Raw genomic sequence first — 24,907 nt, 5'->3', positions numbered from 1 at the left:
TGTACTGCATATACTGTACTGTATTATCAATATGTTAACTAAATTTTAAAATGACTAATAATTGTAATATAAAAAATGCACAAATATTAAAGAGTACAACTTTCTTGATATTTACTCCACTGGAAACGAATGTAAACATAGAACAGATTACTGAATTGACAGACTAGCCCATCAGCTGATGCTCACAACAAAACGTGTTTTTCGTAAGGATTTTGTTAATAGAAAGGTTTGTTCAATAACCGAATGGAAGATCCTTATGGGAGGTAATTCATTAATCGAAATTTCGTTAATCGAACCGTTTGTTAACCGAGGGACCACCATACTCTCAATTTAACGGAATCCGATGTAACGAACTCTTGATTTATTGGAAGGAATTTTTTCCGTTATTATTCACTCGATTTGGTGAACTAGTTAGCTAAATCAAGATTAATTCCGCTTATACGCTCATGCACCTACGCAAACACATGGTATGAACAGTTGGGGTCAAAAGTGTTGAACACTTGACAGTAAGTACCCGAAGATCTTAAGTATTAAGGAGAGTTTTATCCCATTTTTTGGTTCAGGCATAATATGTGATGACAAGTATAGTGTTACAATATTAGTATATCCCAATCATATATGTATAATTCACACGTAGATGCCAGATATTGCTAAGTGTTCAACACTTTTGACCCCGACTGTACAGTGCATAGAAACAATATTCTTGTCTTACCTTAAACTATGGGGGTTCTGTGTTTGTTTTAAATTTTTTGTATTCCCAACTTTTTTGCAATTGATAACCACACTCTTTTGACTTTCTCCCCAACACCACTTCCTTTCTGAGGCTTCTGAGAGACTTTTGACTGAATTTAACGGAATTACGCTCTATTTATTTAACTTTAGTTTGCTAAATCGAGCAAAAAGAACAAATTCGATTTTATGGAAATTTTTATTTAACGGAAAGGGGTGGCTCGAATTAGTTTGCTAAATCGAAAAATACTGTATGTACTTAAATACATTATTATTTTTTTAATTAGTTGAACAATAATTATTGTAAATATAAAAACTGGATTTATAATTACTGTACTGTACTTACAGTATGATAATAATCCAAGACGATTAACGTCCATACGGTAGACACCCAACTCTTCAGAGGTAGCTAAGCAGTAATCATTTCAGAATTCTCACATGTATTACTATCTATTAGTGTCATACTGTACCTGCAACATTTAATTTTAAATCTAGAAATACCTAATACAAATGAAGATTTACAGATAACTTTCTTTTTACATTTGTGTCTATCAACATAGTTGGCGACATTGTAGCAAAGTTAGACTTGTCACTACCACCAGGCTACTGGGCCAAGCTGTGAGGTGTTTTGGTAATTTTTCAACTCGTATTTTTGTGTAGATATATGGAACATTCTTGATTTATTTTTACTCACTTATATGCGCACACCATCCTACATACATATTGCAAAAAAGTTTAAAAGAAATAATTGTCATAAGGGCAAACACATACAGGGAATATAAATTCCTTTGCGAGGGAGACGGTGGAGGTAGCGTCCCTGCTGATCTGCGTTGCTATGGCGAAGCACGGAGTGTATGCAAATGGCGATTGTGTTAATCTATAATAAGAGTTTTATTTACTGGTTTTAGCTGCATTTTTTATGTAAATTGTATAAAAATTTTGTTTGAAGTAGCACAATTGTTAAATAACATAAGCAAGGTAGGTAGTATAGTTTATGAATACTGGGAAAGGAGGTACAGGGAGTTGGGAGTTTGCTTCAGCCTTTTGGGTTATCATGTAGGCCGTTACTTTACATCAGTGGTAATATTCCTTACTTTGCTAATTTTTAATTTTTTTTTATTGAGAATTTATATCAGTTTTGTACTTGTGATAGTAAAACAAGGATTGTCACTTTAGCAACATCCCCCTAGCCTTGCCCTACCACTCCAGGCCAAGCTGTGAGCTATGTTATGGTTGTTTTTCAGCTCCTAATTTCAGGTAGATACATATAAATTTCTTAATTTTTTTTGAGATTTTACATGCACTCTCAATCTTACATACAGAATATACAAAAAAATAAGATAATTAATTATTAAAAAGTAAAAAACATAAAAGAGAATAAACTTTGTGCGTGTGTTAAGAGGAGTGAGGGATCTCGGCTATTCTGAGCCATCTCCCGTGTGTAGTGAAACGACAGTTCAGGGGGGCCCCCAAATTCGTGGGTTAGGTTCTCAAAATAACATTTGCTGACCAGGGGGGGGAGGGGGGGTACATTTTTACTTGTGTACAAAGAAATGTATATTCCCTTTGTGTGTTTGCCCTTAGGACAATTAATTCTTTTACCTTTATTGCAGATATGTGTGTGTGTAGATACACACATACAAATAAATAATAATGGAATAATCCTCTCACAAATAATCAGAAAAAATATTATTAAAAATGTGACAGTCCATGCTTTATTAATAAAATAATAAAGCACAGCCATCTATGTCTAATTTTTCGTAATTTACTCTTCTGCTTTATGTGGAAAATAAGATAAATGAAATTATTATACAGTCGGCCCTTAACATTCGCAGGGGTTAGGTAACAGAGATACCCGTGAATGTTAAAAATCCGTGTACTTTTGCTGCCCCCCCCTAAAAAAACCCTGGCCCCCCATGTCCCTATTTGCCCTATATACCTGTGTGTAGTTCGAGTTTTTAAGACCAAATTATTTGGCAAAAAATTGGGGGTCGACCACTAAACGGGTCATAGTTTTGTTAGGTTGAAAAATATTTACCAGTTACTACCAGTAAACAATGGAAACGATGCACCAACGCACCACCAGCTGCGAGTGTCAGTACAGCTGCCAGGGCAGATCTCTTGCGTCATCATATCAAGCCCAAAGTAGCCAAATGCATAGTATGGTATGCACAGTACGATGTAAAACATAAAGTATTCATTTTTTAAAGTTTATTTATAGATACTGAACATAAATTTTTGTTCATTACATTTGAAACATCAAACTTTGTTTATTACATTTGAAACAAAAGAAACCTACGATACGGTATTTCTAAATACCGGGTATTTTCATTAAAATATTACATCACAAGTATATTTTACCTTAACTGTGACTGAATGAATATATTCTCAGAAATAAATATGGAAATGTAATATTTTTGCTGAAATGACGTACGTATTACAGTGGAAAGTGGGATAAAATCATGACGAAAACAATGACTTTCGCTTTCTTTTGTTGTTCAAAAGATTTTACCGTGGAACAAACCTGTACTGTACATGTACTAAATGATTACGGTACTTAAATTGTTATGTCTATTGCAAATATAGATTGTTTATACAGGTATTCAAATAAATCACTATCTTGCAAGAATCCCAGCAATGTAAGTTATAATCACCCAGGTCGTTTGGGTGGCAAATTATGAGAAGAGCTTAGTTATTCTTAAGTAATGATAAATAAACACGTAGGCCTTCAGCGCCAACTGTCACATCTTATCTCAAATAAATAAACAAACACCACACTCTGTCACCTCACCTCCTCCCCCCCCCCATGCTCGCTGGCTACCTCCCTCCTTGTGTTCCCAGACAAAAGATTGGTGATAACTTTATTCTTTAAGGTGTTTATTTTATATAATATCTCAGACTAAAGTTAGGAGATTATAATTTGCATTGCTGGAATCCTTGCAAGACAGCCAATAATTTGAATAAAAACTTCATATATTTTGCTCAAGATATAAAAATGTAGTACATTAGTGTACAATACTGTGTAGTACATTTTATAATACAGTATAAAGTTTTCAACTGTATTTTTGGGTAGATTTACATAAATTTCTTCATTTATTTTCATCCATTTACATGCACACACCGTACTAAAAGAAATAAATGACCTTAGTGCAAAGCTGGAGTGCACATGTACTAATTTCATTATGGTACTAAAATTGTTATGTCTAGTGCAAATTAGAGCATGTTGCTATTCAAATTAATCAGTGTCTTACAAGAATCCCAGCAATGTTAATTATATTCTCCCAGGTCATTTCACTGGCATTTTAAAATGGGAGAAGCATAGTAGGACTGTTAAATAAACACACAGAGACCTTCGCCTCAAACTGTCAAACATATTACCTCAACCCCCCCTCCCACCCCTCGCTGGTTGGCTGGCTCCTTCCCTCCCTCCCTCATCTGCTCAGCCAGGGGTTTATTTAGGCTTACAGTTTTTATCTTATATAATATCTCAGACTGAAGTTAGGAGATTATAATTTGCATTGCTGGAATCCTTGCAAGACAGCCAATAATTTGAATATAAATGTCATATATTTTGCTCGAGTTAAAATTGTTGTATATTAGTGTACAGTACTGGTTTTCAGTTAAAAAACTGTTGTATTACAATAATATTCCCTCCTAATTGACTTGAATAAATACTTGAATGGAAATATACAATATTTTTGTTGAAACTACCCGCGTTTCAGTGTAAAGTGGCGTAATAACAAATGGTAAACAATTTGCTTTTGGCACTGTTTCAGGCACGGCGAGCCTCAGTTTATAGGACGTAGAGCGTTTTTAGTGAAGGTTTTGTTGTTCCAAAACCCTCAAAAACTTGGGTCGACCTATAAACAAGGAATATCATAAATTAACGATTTTTTTGTCAAAAAATCAGGGTCGACATACAATGCTGATGTCAACACAAGCGTGGTTACAGAGAGACTGACTGAGTGAGGGAGCGCAGGGTGGCGTGACGTGTGTGTGGGGTGGTGTGTGGTGCCGCGCGCGATTTGAATGGCGTGCGATTTGAATGTACTTCAATGTACAGAATATTCCTCCGGTGGGGCAATCCGCGTATTTGCGAATCCGTGTATGCTAAACCTGCATATGTGAAGGGCCGACTGTATATCCTAAAATTTCATGTTAATTAGTCATTTGTAGTATTATAATAGAAGGTGTGGAATATGAAAGTGAAGAAAATTTTTTGAAGGTGTGGAGATGGCTGATAATACATGGGAAAGGATACAATATTGTAACTCCAGGGGTTAAGTGTAGGCGAATGAAGAACGGAAATTTAGACTGCTCACGTATTCTGTAAAATTTAGAATTATTTCTTAAATTAGATTTTTGGTTGACACATACTGTTTTTTTTGTATTTTATTTTTTTACTGCTGAGACCTGATCACATTTCTGGGATGGTTGTTTCAAAGTGGAACTCACACATCAAAACTGTTATACTGTGCTATACATGTAGTATCTTCCATTTGTGAAAGGGTTCACTTCCTGTAAAACCTTTCATATATGGTAATGTATCAGATCTCATTTTCTCATAGCCTCCCATTATAAAAGCGGAGACCAAATAATCCCCAGAACATGATTTAATTCAAATTTTTTGTGTACATAATGAATGTAAGCCAATAATAAACACAATTCATGCAGCACAGTTGTAATTTTATGAGTACAAGAAATTGTAGTGCATAAAACTTACTGAGAAACTGTGCCACTAGTTATGATGCAGTGCAAGACTGTTAGGCCTCGCCAAGACATACATTTTTAATTTGAAAGTGATGCACCAACCATGAGTCTACTTCACTGTATGTACTGTACATGTACTTAATACTGTATACATTTTGAGAAGTTTTCTTTTCACAGAATTTGATTTTCGATGAAGTTTTATCTGAAGAACATTTAACATTTTACTCTTTCCATTGCATCAGATCAAACTCTGATATACTACTAAACATATCAGCATTTCCACAGTCAAAATACCATGAGTCAGCATCTTGCCTCTTTTTTATGTAGTGATCCTGTGAGCAATGATAACTAAAGCACAACATGTATGTTATTTTTAGGTTAGTTAACCACTTTTTAATACAGTACAATACATGCCTTGTATGTTGTTTTAATAAACTGACATTTTGAGTACAGGAAGCCCTGATATGCCTTTGCCAATACCTTAGCATCTTCCTATGCTGTGAAAAAAAAATCATTACTTCAGATTTTCCTCATTTAATTGAAACCTGGGACATTTTTCTTTTTTATAACTTTGGACTTTCATAAACTGGATCTTGTAAATTTCGGACTGCGTGTAATGTACAGTATATATTTATCTATGTATTTGTTACCTTCAATAGGAATGAAAGAATATGATTTCTTCCCAATAGGACTTACCTTCTAGACCACCTATTGAACAAAGCAACTCATTATCAGGAGAGCCTTTACAAAGAAACTCATCATCTGGACCACCACTCCAACAAATTACCTCATCATCTGACCCTGCCAGTATTGTTCGCAATCGCCACAGCGAGTATAAGATGGCAGCGTTGTCATCCAAGAAGAGTGGCAATAAAGAACAAGCTATTCAGTTCATGAGGATAATGAAACAAATGGAGCCAATGCTTAGAGCTGCTGAGAATGATCAGGCTGTTGACCTTACCACTTTACCTGGACCCCCAGGTACTCCCACTGCTAGACAACCAAAGCCTGAGATGAATACTTGTGGTGCACTGTCTGCTACTAATGAACCCATGAGAATAATAAGTGAGTTAAGTTTTTCTTTTATACATCCACATTATTGAAATTGTTACAACACACTCAATAATACATTATAAGCATAACACCATTCCATTTTTCATAAAATATCAATAAGATATTCATGTATATCATAAAATCACAATAATATGGATAATCCCCTCCCTCTCCTCTGATGTTTTATGCAGTATATATCATCATCATCATTACAGTATTCATGATTATATTGGTGATGATATTAACATTCCCCCATCTCCACCCTAGCTTCGGCAAAAATGTCTAAAACATTTATGGATGTATATTCACATGACAAAATCCTATAGGTTATAGACAAGCCTGGTTCTTTGTCAACATTAGCTGATCTTTTTGTGATTGATACTGATGTTGAAACAGTTTATTTAGCCAGAAAAATACAGAGTGGACAACAATAAAAATATTGACATGGCTGTGCCAATTGAGAGCCTGAGTGCTCTTAGTGCAACGTCAAACTTGTTTTGTTAAATCATTGCCATCATATTCTATGCTTTGTAAACTGTGATTCTGAAGAGCCATTCAGTAAGGTGACAGCTCCTGTAGTTTGACAACCAAGTTCATCCCATTATGCTGTACTCCTTTCCACCATCTTTCCAGTTGTTCTCCAGTTTTTCCTTGACAATTATCACAAAATCTAATCTGTCTGTGTTGACTGAAAATCATCTTTGACCAAACCTCTGTTAAAAGAGTGCAGACAGCTGTAACCTACAATTTGGTACCAGAAGATACGTCGACAAAAGATTGACTAGACTTATATGCTGCAGCTGAAGCTCGAAAATTACTGATGTTTGAATTTGTTAATGTAAAGATATTGTGCATGTTACTAGAGGTCTGCACAACTGAGCATGAAAAGATTGCACTCAAATAAACAGACACTGGATTGTAAACTGTGTTTTCATGATGTTCAATTTTGTTACAATACAGTACTCAGTAGCACACCCAGGGGGGGTTTCTTGGTTGCCCAGAAACTCCCCTGAGCATCCAGGAGAGTTTTATAGCGTTAGTGATCTGTAGTATACTACGTCGGCTCTTCACCCTGCTCAAATATTTTGAAACCCCCTAACCAATTTCTAGGTGTGCCCCTGGTACTTGTAAACAGAGGACACTAAGTTTCCCACTTGTGCCATCTGCATGTACAGCAGGAGGTTGATTGGGAGAACAGCATCACCATATTCATTGTCTTATTAGAATCCAGCAAAAACACTTTGATGTGATTACAAGAAAGGACCTCCGTGTTAATCTAAAACTGCGATATTCCATGAAGAATATCAGCACAATGTTTTGTTTTGGTCAACTTTTTACCAAGTACAGGCATCTCCTGGGTTATGGAAGGGTTAAATTCCGTTAAATCTTCCCATAGCGCGAAATTATGTAATGTGAAACCATTCTTCCCATTGTCTTCATTTATAAAAATTTAGGTGCATTCCTGCCGAAAATTTTGAGACCCAAAAGTGCAACACAAGCACATATTTGTATGAAATCAGATAGTTTTAACCACATACAACTAGTCATTCATGATGTAACATGATAACAAATGAACAACACTCAATTTTTACTCACCAAAAATGATGTTACTGGGAGGAAGATGGTGGCTCTCCGTCCTGGCCGTGAAAATGCTGTGTTCTTTAAAACTACCTGCAAACATTCTTGAGTATATCCAGGGTGTCATCTGTGAATTAAAAATCCACGAATTGTAAGGGCATGCTGTACAGTACAGTACAGTACAATATACGTAGTGGCTGTAATCACTTATTATGTCTTAGCACTGCTTTAATGGCATTCTTAACTGATTATATCCTGGTATTGCACAACACACATCATATGCAAACACAGCAGTGAACGAGTGAATAAGTTTGTCTAATGGGAGCAGACAGTGAAGTAAGAGTCATAATACTAGACTTGAGGAGATAGGCTGAGAGATACATCAGCTAATCATAGGTATCCCATACAGTCACATGACATTAGTAGCCAATCGTAGCTCACAAGCACCCTGAGCCTATCCACACATGCACTCACATGGCTGGATCCCCCCTTTTCATAAAAAAATTCCAATACTTTTTCTTTAATGCAGTATTGTACTCAGGCATTTTTGTATAGTAAAAGTAATTACTATTGACCTGAGAATATATCCTAATACCAAGTGCACATGGCCTCAAAATGCCCATTATATTGGTCAGATTTCAAAAAAATTTCTTGGGGGAAGAGGGGCTTACTGCACCCCTTCCCAACCACCCCACAAAACCCCCATCTGGATGGGCTTGCTGTGGTTGCTATGTTCTCTTACCCACAACTTCTTGAATACAGCCCTTTTGATATTCCTGGATCTGCTCCTGACTCGGCATGTGTAAGTACATAATGCAATCTCTCAGAAATTCATTCGAATGCCTGGAATGGAGAGGTATTTATTGGAATTTCTCAGATTTCTCAAAAAAATTCTGGGTTATGGAAATTTCTAGAGGTAGAAGATTCCAGCTAGCGGGAAGATTATTGTAGTATTATATTTTCTTGTGCCTTTAATGAGAGGCTAAATCTTGAAAACAAATCCCTTATTAGGTTAGGTGTGGGAGGTTAGTTTTAAATGGAGCCTTATTAGTGTAATGTGGCTCATGAGCATCTGGAATTTAGGAATGAAATTTGTCTTAAAATAAAGCTGTTGCACAAATATAAAATTCCCTACATAGCTTCACTTATTTTTATGGTAGAAAATGCTATAACCTACCTCAGCCATTTCTAGCAAAGTCAGCACAATCCCAGTTCAACAACAGCAACCTCTGCCATATACCAAAGTATATAGGGTAGCTGCTTGTGTGATTAGTGTCTTGGTGTGGATGGTACATAATGGTAACACACACCTTATGCCTCATAGTAAAACATTCATTATCACTACTGTAGTTTTATATATTGATGATGTGTCTTTGCCTTTATTTGTGTATAGTATATTTATTACATACAGATAACATTTGAAAGCACTCTTGCCACTTAATATTGGCATTGCATTTGCATTGTAGGGGGTGCCATGGTAAGCCACGAAAGAACAGCAAAGTTTACCAAGTCAGTACGATGTACATGCAGGGTGAATGGTAGTGTAAAGTAGGAGGGACGGAGTATTGAATGTTTAAATAATAAGGACTTTATGTAGTCGTACTTTAATTGCACTTTCTTTCATTTTAGCCACAGAATTTATTTTTATGCTAATTTTCTGGATGCTTCATACGATAATGTTTGATAACAAATGGGGAATACGTACGTAATTTTATTTGGTGTAGTGTAAGTTGTACCCTGCAATTTTTTCTATATCCCACTAAATATTGGGTCATTTTGTGTTGTATAACATCATCTCATATTCCAAGGTTCCACCATCTGAATCTCCAAGTAGCACTGCGGTAGAATCAGTTGATCCTTTGGGAAACACCGACCCTGCAACAGGAGAACCACCGTCCCCATCCGCAGTGCTGGAGGCTCTTGAACAACGACTAGCAAAATATGTGGAACAACGAGATAAGGCAAAGGTGAGTCACTGTTTTCCTGGTTTAGCATTATTAAGGCTGAATATTCATGTGAAATATTGTAACAGTATCATAGTGATTTAAGGGAGGTAAATTGCTCTTGCTTAAAAGTACTTCCTCATTCAAATGGTTGCAATATTGTATTTAGCAGGTTTATCCATCATACACTGTGAGCACCTCTTACGACCTCCAGTGCTGCATGTCAGTAAATCCTAAACCTAGAACTGGACAGAGGCCATTGTAATGTGGCTAGGCTAATTGAGATGCATAGTTAGAATAGTGAGGACTATATGAGGGAGAGTATTGGATGAAACATAATATGGAGGTTGCATGACCTCTCAAAGAAAATTAATTTTTAGAACAACTTTATAAATGTATGAAAGTGAGGAACTGATGTAAATATCTAAGAAGTATGGAAATAGAAGGACAGTGTAAGTAAAATATATTCTGATATAGGAATCTACTGAATTATGTGGAAAATGGTTCTGATTTGTGTGTGCGCGTGCATGCGTCCATCCATCCAGCTATCCATCTGTCTGTCCATCCCCCCAAAGAGAATGTGTACAAACTGTCCCAATAGAGGGATCTAGTGAAATATAGAGGTTCTGGAACAATGGTAGGAGTCATTCATAATTAAGATGCAGTAAATGACTGTAGTCGTAAGGAAAGTGCAGAAGTGAGTTAGAAGGAGCATTGAGAGAATATTTGGATGTGAAAACTGAATAAACAGGTACCTGTACAATATGCCGAACTTGCACATCAAGAAAACAGTATTTAATACAATACAAGTTGATAAGAATACAGTACTGTAAAGACATTACCTGATTTATGAAAGGGTTTCAATCCTGAAAAACCTTTTGTGCATTAGATTACAGTTTCCCATAAACTACCATTATAAGAATTGAGATATTCCTGAGTAAAGAAAAACATTTCCAGAAAACATCTTAAAATGCTGATTGACATATTTTTAATGACAACTTTTGGTGTACTGTACAGTGATTATTAGTCAATAATAAACCTAATAAGTACAGTACTGTATATGACTGTATGTGCAGTAAAGGACATTTAAACTGTGCCACAGGTTGTGGTTCATTTTGAGACTACGAGGTCCAACAACCAGGACAAATGGTTTTAATTTGGTAGTAATGCAGTAAGTTTACTACCCTGTATGTACATATAGTACAGGTATATACATTTTGAGAATTTATATTTTCATATACAGGGTAATTTGATTTTTGATGAGGTCTTATGCAAAGAAGAAATGTTAACTTATCACTTTAGCATTGTATTCTTTCTTTTGATGCCAGCTCAAAATCTAGGATACTTAATTCATCTTGCATCAGTGTCTTGCCACTGCATCACATAACAGTGTTGTGGAATACAATAATTAAAACATTGCTGTACATGTATTTTATTTTTAGCTTACAAGTTAACCCACTCTTAATCAATACTGTATTGTATGTTTATTTCAGTCTTTGTAAACTGATCAGGTCTGGTACAAGAAGCCTTGAGATATCTGTGTCAGCACCTCACCATCTTATAATGTATTGGGAAACAATTATAACTTTAGAGTTATGTAAATTGAAACATGAGACTTGATTTTGTAAACCAAATTTTCATAAATCAAGAACTGCATGTACAGTAATATAATAATTGCTGAAATGTCAAGTCTCTGTAGTATAGACATCAGTTTTTGTACATAGGTATTACTAAATGTTTCTTTGCATTTAAGTATCAATCTTATTTCATATTTTTCTGAATACAGTCTAGATTTTTAATGAAGTGAGTATGGTTTTTGGCAAGAAACCACCAATTTCAAGTTTCCCCAAAGATAAAATTTAAGTGGCATCAAATGTGGCCTATAAGAGGCCGTTTTATTAGTCCACACTGCTCTATAATGGTATCCAGTAATACTTCAGTTTACGCGGTTCTCGTTTACGCGTATCCACATTTACTGGTACCCCGCCAGAACCGGAATGCCCACTTTACGCGGTGCATCTACTCATATATGCGGGAAGCGGCGCGGGTAGGGTCGACAAAATTAGCCCAGTCATCAAAACATTACCAAGTTCTTCACCTCCACCCACCACAGCAGCCCAAGTCAGTGGTAGTGATAGTGAGGATATGGACTTATATGGACTTTGAGGGGTTTTGACAAAGAGGCCCTGCAGGCCTCTGTGGTGATAGTGATACAATTGATACAAGTGATACAGGTAAGGGCCAATAATCTGCCCCGCCACAGAACCAACCCCCCATCCCAGTGTGCCCAGCCATCTTTTCCACTAATGTAAGTACCTAATATTATTGATATTTCTCTTAATTATTAATTGTGTGTGCATACCATCATAAAATGAAGATGTTATTTTTACTACAACGTAGGTATTGTGTCTGAAAAAGTGGAGTTTGGGAGTCGGCCCAGTCTCTATTTCAATTAATCCCATATGCTCTGTTATTACATTTACGTGTTTCTCGTTTACGCCGCGCGTTCAATTGACCGCAGAACGAGGTATTACTGTACCTCTGTTTACCATGTGGATGGGTCCAGATAAAAAAATCATAATAAATTTTCCATTTATTACCATTAAAAATTGGGAGATATTCTTAAAAAAAAAAAGACAATAAAACTTTGTAATAAAACTTTGAATACTGTATTTCCATGTTTAAAAACTGAAAATGTAGAAGGAACATTAGTAATTGAATGAAAAAAGTCTACCATTGGCTGTTGTCTTTTCACCAGTCTTATCACCTCCAACTTAACTTAAAAATTTTTGGCTTTGTGGGGTCTCTTATTACTAAGGATATTGCTGATGCTCATTTTACCTGCTGGTTTTTTTTCTGTCATCTTTGAAAGGCTAAATTGCTTGAAAAGCAAAATACAAATTTTGAGAGGTCTGTCAAAGCCTGGACCTGGATTTGAAAGATTCTACTGCCTTGCTAACAAAGTTATGATATGCTGCAGTCAGTCAAACTCCTTGGAACATATGTAATGTTTATTTTCTTTAAATATAAAGGGTAATAGATGTTTTCCACCTTCCAAAAAATAGATCTAAATTAAGTGATATCATAACACTGTACTGTATACAGTAACTAGAAATAGGTGTGCAAATTATTTAATATCATATAATTGATAAATAATATATTTATCATAAATGGAGGTATACCTGTACAGTATACCTTAAAGGCATTGTCTCATCCTAAAAGTAAAATAATAAAAGTAATTACAATGATTCCCAGCTTTTGAATCACCCTGTGTGTTGGATATATCTACACAAAATAGTATTACCTTTCTATAATGGGTTTGATTTGTAACTTTTTTATTGCTTACCAGAAAGAAGAGAATGCTCGTAAAGAGAGGATGAACCAACGTATTATGAAGCAGTATGAAGACGCTATCAAGAAACACAAAGTTGGAAAACCTGTAGACTTTGATGAACTTCCCACACCTCCTGGTAAAATAGCTCTGGTTTTATAATTCTTGTTGGTTTTCTGTACAGAAGGGTTGGGATATATCGCGAGATAAGGTCCAACGATGATCGCTATATACTAAATCGCGATATATAGTTACATGTAATCAATGTGGAAAATAGGGTTACGTCCTGGAGGCCCAAAAAAGTGACTAAACTTGACTTAACGAGTTCACTTTCTTACTAACTAAAGCACCAATGAACACTAGACTCGGGAACAACAGGCTATTTCAATATCAATATCGAGGAACACCAGACTCAGGAACATTAGACTCGGCAGATGACGCACCATCCTGGGAACACCAGACTCGGTAGTAGACGCCACACTGCCACCCTCTCTTGACAATCCCACACCTACATAAACGAACACCAAAAATATTAGTTACAGTATTAAATCTTTCCCATTAAAGCTTTCCATTATCTTCACTTCACTTTTCACGTCACCCATTTACACTTCCTTTAGATATTGAAATCTGCACCAGACTCGCAGCTGATGCACCATCCCGAGAACAACAGGCGACACTGCCACCCTCATTTAACAATCATAAATGAATAAACGAAAAATATTAGTTACAGCATTAAATAATTGTTATTAATCTTTCCATTATCCTCACTTCACTTTACACGTCACTAGCAACCCATTTACACTCACCTTAGAAGTTGTAATCTGCAGCAGAGTCAGCTGCTTTCTCGTCACACACTCGGAAAAACTGAGTGGGCGAGCATGAGTGAATAACCCACGGTGGCGCCTCTTGTGAGCAAATAACGTGTTGTTTGCCATGGCGGTACATTTGAAGTATTTCATGCTCGATTTCGCCGAATTGAAAAAAATTGCACTATATATCAGAAAATGTCGATAATTTTGGTAGCCGTGATATAAAAAAAACGTCGTTATACTGTATAGTCGTGATATATCCTGACCCTACTGCACAAGTATTCAAGACCGTATCCAGGGACTTTTTAAGGCCATGTGTAATGAATGTTAGGACATATTCTAGGGTTAGAATTATGAACAGTATTTCATCCCATTGGCTTATGATTCAATCACTCAAACTTTTTTCTAATTATTTTTCTAATGATCATGTTACATGTACACACGGTAAAAAAATGTATCTGTTCAGCTGGGTCCAATGACTTTCAGAATGAGCAATATGACTCGTTTTGTCTCAATAGGATTGTCAAAGTTCCTCGTCCGTGTTGACATATCTTTTCACAAAGTTTTTTACTGTTTGTACAGTTAAAGACAAAAGTATGGTTCTGGAATTTGGTGTAATCATTTAGTGAACAGTGAACATTTCAGTGCACAGTTCCTTAAATCATATGAACATTTCGTCTGAGAATCCTGAAATAAGTTGCCAGTTCCTTCTTTATTTAGATTCTATACAAAGCTTCCCTCTCTAACATGCTTGCAGTCCAATGAAACTTTGCCAGTTCCCATGAGTCCTCTGTCTATTAAGTTCATTGTTCTTAAATTAAAGATATGCTACTCATGTCATGCTGTGTATTTCATAACATGTCTTGTTAGCAGTATGATTCAACATATTATGATGTGGTCGCTAACTCTCAGATATGAGGACAGTACTATGATTGATTGATTGTTATGGTAATAGAAAAGCTAACAATATATCAAGGGTAACTAATTAAACATCACTTGACGTGACAAAATATTAATCGTTCATTCAAATACTGGTTCAAATAGTGACCCGGTTCACATGACATTCTAATTTTAAACTTCATTAAGCTTACTGTATTGTAGTTGGATCATGGATGGAAATAATTATCAAATACGGTAACACACAAATATTGGATCACTAAAGCTAAGGATAGATCATTAATTTATTGCATTATAGTACATGATGCTGCACAAGTACCGGTTAATTGATGTGGGCCCCATTTGCTGCATTGATTTGTTGGAGCCTTCTACAGTAGGCATTGACTTGACAAACGTGTTTGGTAAGCTGAGGGTGTAGGCAAGGTTTTCCCCACAACTCTCTCACGTTGTTGAATAAGTCCCTCTGATTCCGTCTTTCACATTCATTCCAATGTTTACTCATAGGGGTAGGCAGAAGCAGCGTAGCTGTGTTACTGAGCGTCAAAGCTAAGCATCTAACGTTCCGGAGACTACAATGCAGTGGACAAAAACTTGTATAATTTTGCTTTTTATTTTTTCATTATTGCTATTAATATGCTTTCATTATTGATTATATGCCTACAATTTAAGTTTGGATGTTACAATTAAAGCTGCTTTTAGGAGTAAATTTATAAAAATGTATAAATAGCAGGAATTCGGTTTAAGAATAGGTAACACTGTTCATAGTCTCAATTGTTGTGGTGGTGATCAGGATGAAGACTCACTGGTGAGAATCTGGTGTCTTGCTACAATATATGTCTAGGGTTATCTCTAGTATTTCTCAAAAGCTAGGGTTTGGTTATACAGGAGGTATGTGAAAAAATTATTCATGAGATAGGAAAATGGGTCTGGTGCAGTTCAGTAAATAAGTTGTGAAATGTAACTCTAATTTTTACAGTCATATACAGTACAGTTTTAGCGAATGCAAACTTTCAAGTTAAGAATTTCAGAAAATAACCAAATTATAGCAAATTACAAATTACGGATCTTTTAGTGAAGGTACAGTTTGTTTGTTTTTTTCAGTAAATTTATAAGATATACATCTAAATAGAAATTTAGTGGTACAGTACATTATACAATTTAAAACTAATATCCCTCCAAAATTACTGGAATATGGCATTCACCCTGATGAAGGCTGAATGATAAATGTCCTCTACACTCCTGGACTCCCTCCATATGGTGTTGACAAGTATATATTTTCTTTGCAACTTTTAAATAAAAGAGAATGCAGTTATTTCATATTTATGACAAGTACCGGGTAACCTTTTCTAAACTGCTTTCCTTACTATACAGTAGGTGACAAATTCAATTTAAGAAACTTAACTTGTTTTTATGATTGATCATAACTAGCAGCCGTGTTCCCTCTGGTAATGGTTTGGCTGCCTCTTCCATTTTGCTGCTAATTTTTATTTTTCATTTTATTTTATTTTTTTATGTAGAAAGAGTTTTCTTTTTGTAACAAAGAATGCCTAATGTGGGATTTCACCAAGCCAGTCACTAGGTTATGTAGGTGGGCCTCTCTACCTGTTAAAAATGCTAAACTAGACAAGCTAACCGTGTTGAGTTGTATAATTGCCATAGTGTTTTGAAAAAGCTTTGGATATAATAATACAACTCTGAATTATAAACAGGTACTGATTACTATAGTTATTATAAACCTATAAACCCTACATGCACATAGACTGTCTACATGACAGGCATTGTGAGGATCTACATAGACTGTCTACATGACAGGCACAGGAGGATCTACATAGACTGCTCACATGTGGCATTGTGAGGATCTACATAGACTGCCCAAGCATGACAGGCATTGTGAGGATTCACATAGACTGTCTACATGAGGCATTGTAGACTGCAGACTGCTCCACATGACAGGCATTGTGAGGATTCACATAGACTGTCTACATGACAGGCATTGTGAGGATCTACAGATCACTCTACATGACAGGCATGTGGGAGATCTACATAATTGCTCCACATGACAGGCATTGTGGAGGATTCACATAGACTGTCTACATGACAGGCATTGTGAGATTCACATATAGACTGTTCACATGACAGGCATTGTGGGAGATCTACATACACCGTCTACATGACAGGCATTGTGAGGATCTACATAGACTGCTCAAATACAGCTGCAGGATTCCATATAGACTGTCTACATGACAGCATTGTGGGAGATCTACATAGACTGCCCATACGACAGGCATTGTGAGGATCTACATAGGTGACTGTCTACACGTGACAGGCATTGTGAGGACTACATAGACTGCTCACATGCTGACAGGCATTGCAGGGAGTGCAGGATCTGCATAGACTGGTTCACATGATAGGCATTGTGAGGACTACATGACTGCTCATATGACAGGCATTGCAGGACTGCTGACTGTCTAGCAAGTGACAGTACGAGGATTCACAGACTGTCAGCCATTGCGGCATTGTGAGGATTCCAGACCTTCAGTCTACATGACAGTACTGTGAGGATCTACATAGATCGGGTTCACATGATAGCATTGTGAGGATCTATATAGACTGTCTACATGACAGGCATTGTGAGGATCTATAGACTGTCTACATGACAGGCATTGTGAGGATTCTACATAGACTGTCTTTCACATGCGACAGGCATTGTGAGGATCTACATACATCGGGGTCTACATGGACAGGTGGCCAGGAGTGATTCATAGACTGTCTACATGATAAGCATTGTGAGGATCTACATAGACTGCTCCACATGACAGTAACAGGAGACCTTACATAGACTGTCTACATGATAGGCATTGTGAGGATCTGACTGCTCCACATGACAGGCATTGTGAGGATCTACATAGACTGTCTACATGATAGGCATTGTGAGGATCTACATAGACTGTCTACATGATAGGCATTGTGAGGATCTACATAGACTGTCTACATGACAGGCATTGTGAGGATCTACATAGACTGTCTACATGATAGGCATTGTGAGGATCTACATAGACTGTCTACATGACAGGCATTGTGAGGATCTACATAGACTGTCTACATGATAGGCATTGTGAGGATCTACATAGACTGTCTACATGACAGGCATTGTGAGGATCTACATAGACTGTCTACATGACAGGCATTGTGAGGATCTACATAGACGGTCTACATGACGGGCATTGTGAGGATCTCATAGACTGTCTACATGACAGGCATTGTGAGGATCATACATATTGTGAGGATCTACATAGACTGTCTACATGATAGGCATTGTGAGGATCTACATAGACTGTCTACATGATAGGCATTGTGAGGATCTACATAGACTGTCTGCATGACAGGCATTGTGAGGATCTACATAGACTGTCTGCATGACAGGCATTGTGAAGATCTACATAGACTGTCTGCATGACAGGCATTGTGAGGATCTACATAGACTGTCTGCATGACAGGCATTGTGAGGATCTACATAGACTGTCTACATGACAGGCATTGTGAGGATCTACATAGACTGTCTACATGACAGGCATTGTGAGGATCTACATAGACTGTCTACATGACAGGCATTGTGAGGATCTACATAGACTGTCTACATGATAGGCATTGTGAGGATCTACATAGACTGTCTACATGATAGGCATTGTGAGGATCTACATAGACTGTCTACATGACAGGCATTGTGAGGATCTACATAGACTGTCTACATGATAGGCATTGTGAGGATCTACATAGACTGTCTACATGATAGGCATTGTGAGGATCTACATAGACTGTCTACATGATAGGCATTGTGAGGATCTACATAGACTGTCTACATGACAGGCATTGTGAGGATCTACATAGACTGTCTACATGACAGGCATTGTGAGGATCTACATTGTGAGGATCTACATAGACTGTCTATGACAGGCATTGTGAGGATCTACATAGACTGTCTGCATGACAGGCATTGTGAGGATCTACATAGACTGTCTACATGATAGGCATTGTGAGGATCTACATAGACTGTCTACATGATAGGCATTGTGAGGATCTACATAGACTGTCTGCATGACAGGCATTGTGAGGATCTACATAGACTGTCTGCATGACAGGCATTGTGAAGATCTACATAGACTGTCTGCATGACAGGCATTGTGAGGATCTACATAGACTGTCTGCATGACAGGCATTGTGAGGATCTACATAGACTGTCTGCATGACAGGCATTGTGAAGATCTACATAGACTGTCTACATGACAGGCATTGTGAGGATCTACATAGACTGTCTACATGCATTGTGACTACATGACAGCAATTGTGAGACAGATTATCTACATAGACTGTCTGCATGACAGGCATTGTGAGGATCTACATAGACTGTCTACATGATAGGCATTGTGAGGATCTACATAGACTGTCTACATGACAGGCATTGTGAGGATCTACATAGACTGTCTACATGACAGGCATTGTGAGATCTACATAGACTGTCTGCATGACAGGCATTGTGAGGATCTACATAGACTGTCTACATGACAGGACATGACAGGCATTGTGAGGATCTACATAGACTGTCTACATGATAGGCATTGTGAGGATCTACATAGACTGTCTACATGATAGGCATTGTGAGGATCTACATAGACTGTCTGCATGACAGGCATTGTGAGGATCTACATAGACTGTCTGCATGACAGGCATTGTGAAGATCTACATAGACTGTCTGCATGACAGGCATTGTGAGGATCTACATAGACTGTCTGCATGACAGGCATTGTGAGGATCTACATAGACTGTCTGCATGACAGGCATTGTGAAGATCTACATAGACTGTCTACATGACAGGCATTGTGAGGATCTACATAGACTGTCTACATGACAGGCATTGTGAGGATCTACATAGACTGTCTACATGACAGGCATTGTGAGGATCTACATAGACTGTCTACATGACAGGCATTGTGAGGATCTACATAGACTGTCTACATGACAGGCATTGTGAGGATCTACATAGACTGTCTACATGACAGGCATTGTGAGGATCTACATAGACTGTCTACATGACAGGCATTGTGAGGATCTACATAGACTGTCTACATGACAGGCATTGTGAGGATCTACATAGACTGACAGGCATTGTGAGGATCTACATAGACTGTCTACATGACAGGCATTGTGAGGATCTACATAGACTGTCTACATGACAGGCATTGTGAGGATCTACATAGACTGTCTACATGACAGGCATTGTGAGGATCTACATAGACTGTCTACATGACAGGCATTGTGAGGATCTACATAGACTGTCTACATGACAGGCATTGTGAGGATCTACATAGACTGTCTACATGACAGGCATTGTGAGGATCTACATAGACTGTCTACATGACAGGCATTGTGAGGATCTACATAGACTGTCTACATGACAGGCATTGTGTGGATCTACATAGACTGTCTACATGACAGGCATTGTGTGGATCTACATAGACTGTCTACATGACAGGCATTGTGAGGATCTACATAGACTGTCTACATGACAGGCATTGTGAGGATCTACATAGACTGTCTGCTTGACAGGCATTGTGGGGTTCTACATAGACTGTCTACATGACAGGCATTGTGAGGATCTACATAGACTGTCTACATGACAGGCATTGTGAGGATCTACATAGACTGTCTACATGACAGGCATTGTGTGGATCTACATAGACTGTCTACATGACAGGCATTGTGAGGATCTACATAGACTGTCTACATGACAGGCATTGTGAGGATCTACATAGACTGTCTACATGACAGGCATTGTGAGGATCTACATAGACTGTCTACATGACAGGCATTGTGAGGATCTACATAGACTGTCTACATGACAGGCATTGTGAGGATCTACATAGACTGTCTACATGACAGGCATTGTGAGGATCTACATAGACTGTCTACATGACAGGCATTGTGAGGATCTACATAGACTGTCTACATGACAGGCATTGTGAGGATCTACATAGACTGTCTACATGACAGGCATTGTGAGGATCTACATAGACTGTCTACATGACAGGCATTGTGAGGATCTACATAGACTGTCTACATGACAGGCATTGTGAGGATCTACATAGACTGTCTACATGACAGGCATTGTGAGGATCTACATAGACTGTCTACATGACAGGCATTGTGAGGATCTACATAGACTGTCTACATGACAGGCATTGTGAGGATCTACATAGACTGTCTACATGACAGGCATTGTGAGGATCTACATAGACGGTCTACATGACAGGCATTGTGAGGATCTACATAGACTGTCTACATGACAGGCATTGTGAGGATCTACATAGACTGTCTGCATGATAGGTATTGTGAGGATCTACAGTACAGGGCTGTCTGCATGATAGGTATTGTGAAGATCTGCGTAGATCAGTAGGTGTGTTGGTGGTGAAGGATTAGTATTGTATTTGTAATTTTAAATAATAAATGAAAGATATGTCTTGTCATTTTTCCTGAGGCCATGTTTAAATTTTCTAGGATTTCTTCCAATCCCTGTTGGTGCAAGTAAACCACCTGCTGCTCCTGCTGCAGAAAGTATCCAAGGAGATAAAGCAGTTCCAAAGCAACCAAGGGCAGCAGCACCACAGGCACCTCCTGCTGCTCCTAAACCAGCTCCTACTACTAATGGTGAGTGTATGATTTTTTAAGGAACCATTTGTCAATGGGAATTATGATATTCTTCTTTTATGCCTTCAGAATGGCACTGAACTATTCCTTGTTTTAGCAAAATTACTTTTTGTTGTGGGTGATGTCCAGCTTATTAAGAGTATAAAAGCGTAATTTTTGGCAAACCATGAAATTGATTTGTGAAGGAAGATGAAATAGTAAATAACATTAATGCACAGGAATATTATAGGTAACATGTTCAACACTGTTAGATAATAATCTATGTTTTTCTACTCTTTTATCAACATTATACTGATGGCTTATGTTTTAACATTCTAGTGAGACAGGCTCCACAGTCACGAGTGGAAAAACAGCTTGCATTCCTTACTAAACGACAAACACAGTTTAAGCAAGCAGCTCTTGAAGCCAAGAAGAGAGGAGAGATAGAGCAAGCAAAGGAATACTTGAGAATGTGCAAAGGCTTTGACCAACTCATTGAGGCAACTCGAGGTGGACTTCCTGTGGATATGAACACTGTATGTATGATGAATGCACTCCTGAAAATTATTCATGTTTTCTTAGTTCTCTGAACCATATTATCCAGAAAAATAATGGGAATTACCGTTAAAGACCCTCAAAACTGGGTCTCGGAAAACCAAAATACTGAACATTTTCTTTCTGTGATTAGGATTAATTTTCTTTCCTTTCTAAATCAAGGTTTGCTTCCACACACTCACAAAAACTTGGTTGACCATCTATTTTACTTTTTAAATGACAAAATAAAGAAAATATTGTTACGTTTATACTGTAAATATAAAAGAATACATTACACTTGTCAAATAGGCCATGTGACACCAAGTGGTATTTGGCATAAATTAACTTGGTTATATGTTTTTATGCCTACAATTTTAAGTTTCATGTTAAATTTGACAGTTAAAGCTATTTTAGGGGTGAATCTAATGATTTGAACAGAGGTTTCTCAGTCAGTTACTGAGGTTTACTGTATATTTAGTAAATTTTCGGCATGGTGCTCCAAATTCTGGAAAAAATCCTTTATCTGGTAATTCCCAGGTCCTAAGCATGCCCCAGTATATTATTTCCAGGGGCGGATCAAGGAATATCAAAAGGGGTAGTCCAAGACGTTGTGGGTGGGGAAACATGGCGAGTTCAGCGAGCCCACCCAGCTTGGGTTTTTTGGGGGAGGGGGGCTGTATATACAGTGGTCCCTCGATTAACGAACGGTCCAAATAACGAAATTTTGGTTAACGAATTAGCTCCCAAAAGGATTTTCAGTTCGATTAACGAACAAAATCTCGATTAACGAAAGCCTTACGAGAAACACATTATGTTGTGCGCATCAGCTGATCGGCCAGTCCGCCAATACAGTAATCATTTCTATGTTTTCATTCGTTTTCAGTGGAGTAAATATCACGAAAGTTAGTCTCATGAATATTTCTGCATTTTTTATATTAAAATTATTGATCATTCTGAAATTTAGTTAACATATTGATAATATAGACAGTGCAGGGAACAGTTTTTGTGTGCCCATCAGCTGATTGTGTGCCCTGAATTAATGAACACAATTGTGTTCGTTAATCGAGGGACCACTGTATATATACAGCGGGCTTATTGGCCCATACTGGGCACTCCCGGTTACTTCCAACCCCTATCGCTCATCTATCCGTCCAACCTATATTTGAAGCTATGCAGTGTATTCTATTTAATGGTGATGTTTGGCAATTTGTTCCCTCATACACTATGTAATCATAAAAATTGGGATGTCTCTTTACACTTTCTGTTTTTTAGGGTGGTTGCTAAGTAAACAGGAGGTTGAATATTGTTGAGCTTCCTCTCCAAAGTGTAAATTCTCCAGTTGTGTGCACACAAGACACTTTGCTGACTAGTATGACATGGGAAGAAAAGCTTTAGAAGAAAATTTATTTGTTTGACATGCCTTATTCTTAAAAATAATTTTCTGGACTAAAGCTCAGTTATAAGATGATTATAATAATGTATAGACACAACTGATAAGATTTTATAATACTGTATCTTTGTTACACTGCACCTAGTTGTAGAAGTACCTTTACTGTAATTAACAACATTAATTATTTTTGTACCACAGGTACCTGTCCCACCACAAGAACAGATTCCTCATGGTGGCACAGACTTTGAGCTCGTGAGTGCCGAAGACTGTGTGATTGCGCCGCCCAACACCAGTGTTGATGTTACTATCATGTACGCAAAACTTGAAGAGGATCTTGTTGCTCAGATTAAGGTGAGGAAATTATCAGATTAATACTGAATAAAAATTTAGTTTTTTTTTTTTTTTAAGAATACAGTGGTCCCTCGGTTAACGAACACAATTCGTTCCAGAAGGTCGTTCGTTAACCAAAAATTTTGCTAACCGAAACCATTGTTTCAATGGGAATTGGGGTAATTGGTTCCAGCTCACCGAAAATTACATACAAACTAAAAATAAATGCAGTAAAGTACACTTACTTTGAGGTGTGCATGTAGAAGGCTCCTGGTTGATGATGATGGGAATTAGAAGTGGGGGTGGAGGAGAAGGGAGAAGAGAAGGCAGTGGGGTGGAAGAGAAATCACCCCATGCTTCATGCCGCCATTTCACCCATAAAATTTTAAGTTCACTTGGTGTAATTCAAGATGATTTTCTTTAAATCAACACTGCACTGCACTATATATTGTCAATGTGTAAAATAAATTTCAGAATGACCAATAATTGTACTGTAAAAATAGTTTATGTTCAAGAGAGTCTCAAGCAAGATGCTTCCTCCACTGAGCAGAGGCACAAACTGACGCCATTCTGGGTGAGTCAAGTGGTTGTTTGGAGCACTACAAACTAGTTCCCTTTACTTCAATTATGTTAAATAATTGTTAAGATGACTAAAAAATTTAATATAAGACTTGGAAAATTATTGAATAGTACAACCTTCTTGATATTTACTCAAATGGTAACGAATTTAAGCCCTAAAACCGATTACTGTATTGGCGGACTAACACTACAGCTGGTGAGCAGGCGAAAGCAGGCGAAAACATGTTTACACGATTTCGTACAAATTTCGTTAACCAAATTTTTTTCGTCAACCGAATTGAAGATTCTTGTGGAAGGTAATTCGTTAACCGAAATTTCGTTAACCGAGGGATCACTGTACATT

The 24,907-nt window shown here is 37.4% G+C and overlaps 1 protein-coding gene across 1 annotated transcript in view; it reads left to right on the top strand.

Moving 5' to 3' along the window:
* Positions 1 to 24,907, top strand: part of LOC121867869 (coiled-coil and C2 domain-containing protein 1-like) — a 63,233-nt gene that overhangs the window by 17,496 nt on the left and 20,830 nt on the right. The window contains exons 6-12 of the mRNA XM_042367993.1: positions 6,129 to 6,504; positions 9,537 to 9,547; positions 9,879 to 10,037; positions 13,363 to 13,483; positions 21,603 to 21,752; positions 22,071 to 22,267; positions 23,854 to 24,006. Coding sequence (XP_042223927.1) covers positions 6,129 to 6,504; positions 9,537 to 9,547; positions 9,879 to 10,037; positions 13,363 to 13,483; positions 21,603 to 21,752; positions 22,071 to 22,267; positions 23,854 to 24,006 — 1,167 coding nt within the window. The remainder of the gene's footprint in view (positions 1 to 6,128; positions 6,505 to 9,536; positions 9,548 to 9,878; positions 10,038 to 13,362; positions 13,484 to 21,602; positions 21,753 to 22,070; positions 22,268 to 23,853; positions 24,007 to 24,907) is intronic.

This window comes from Homarus americanus, unplaced genomic scaffold, assembly GCF_018991925.1.
Source record: "Homarus americanus isolate GMGI-L3 unplaced genomic scaffold, GMGI_Hamer_2.0 scaffold37032, whole genome shotgun sequence".
Classification (NCBI taxonomy): domain Eukaryota; kingdom Metazoa; phylum Arthropoda; class Malacostraca; order Decapoda; family Nephropidae; genus Homarus; species Homarus americanus.
This window is presented reverse-complemented; position numbering and strand designations above follow the sequence as displayed.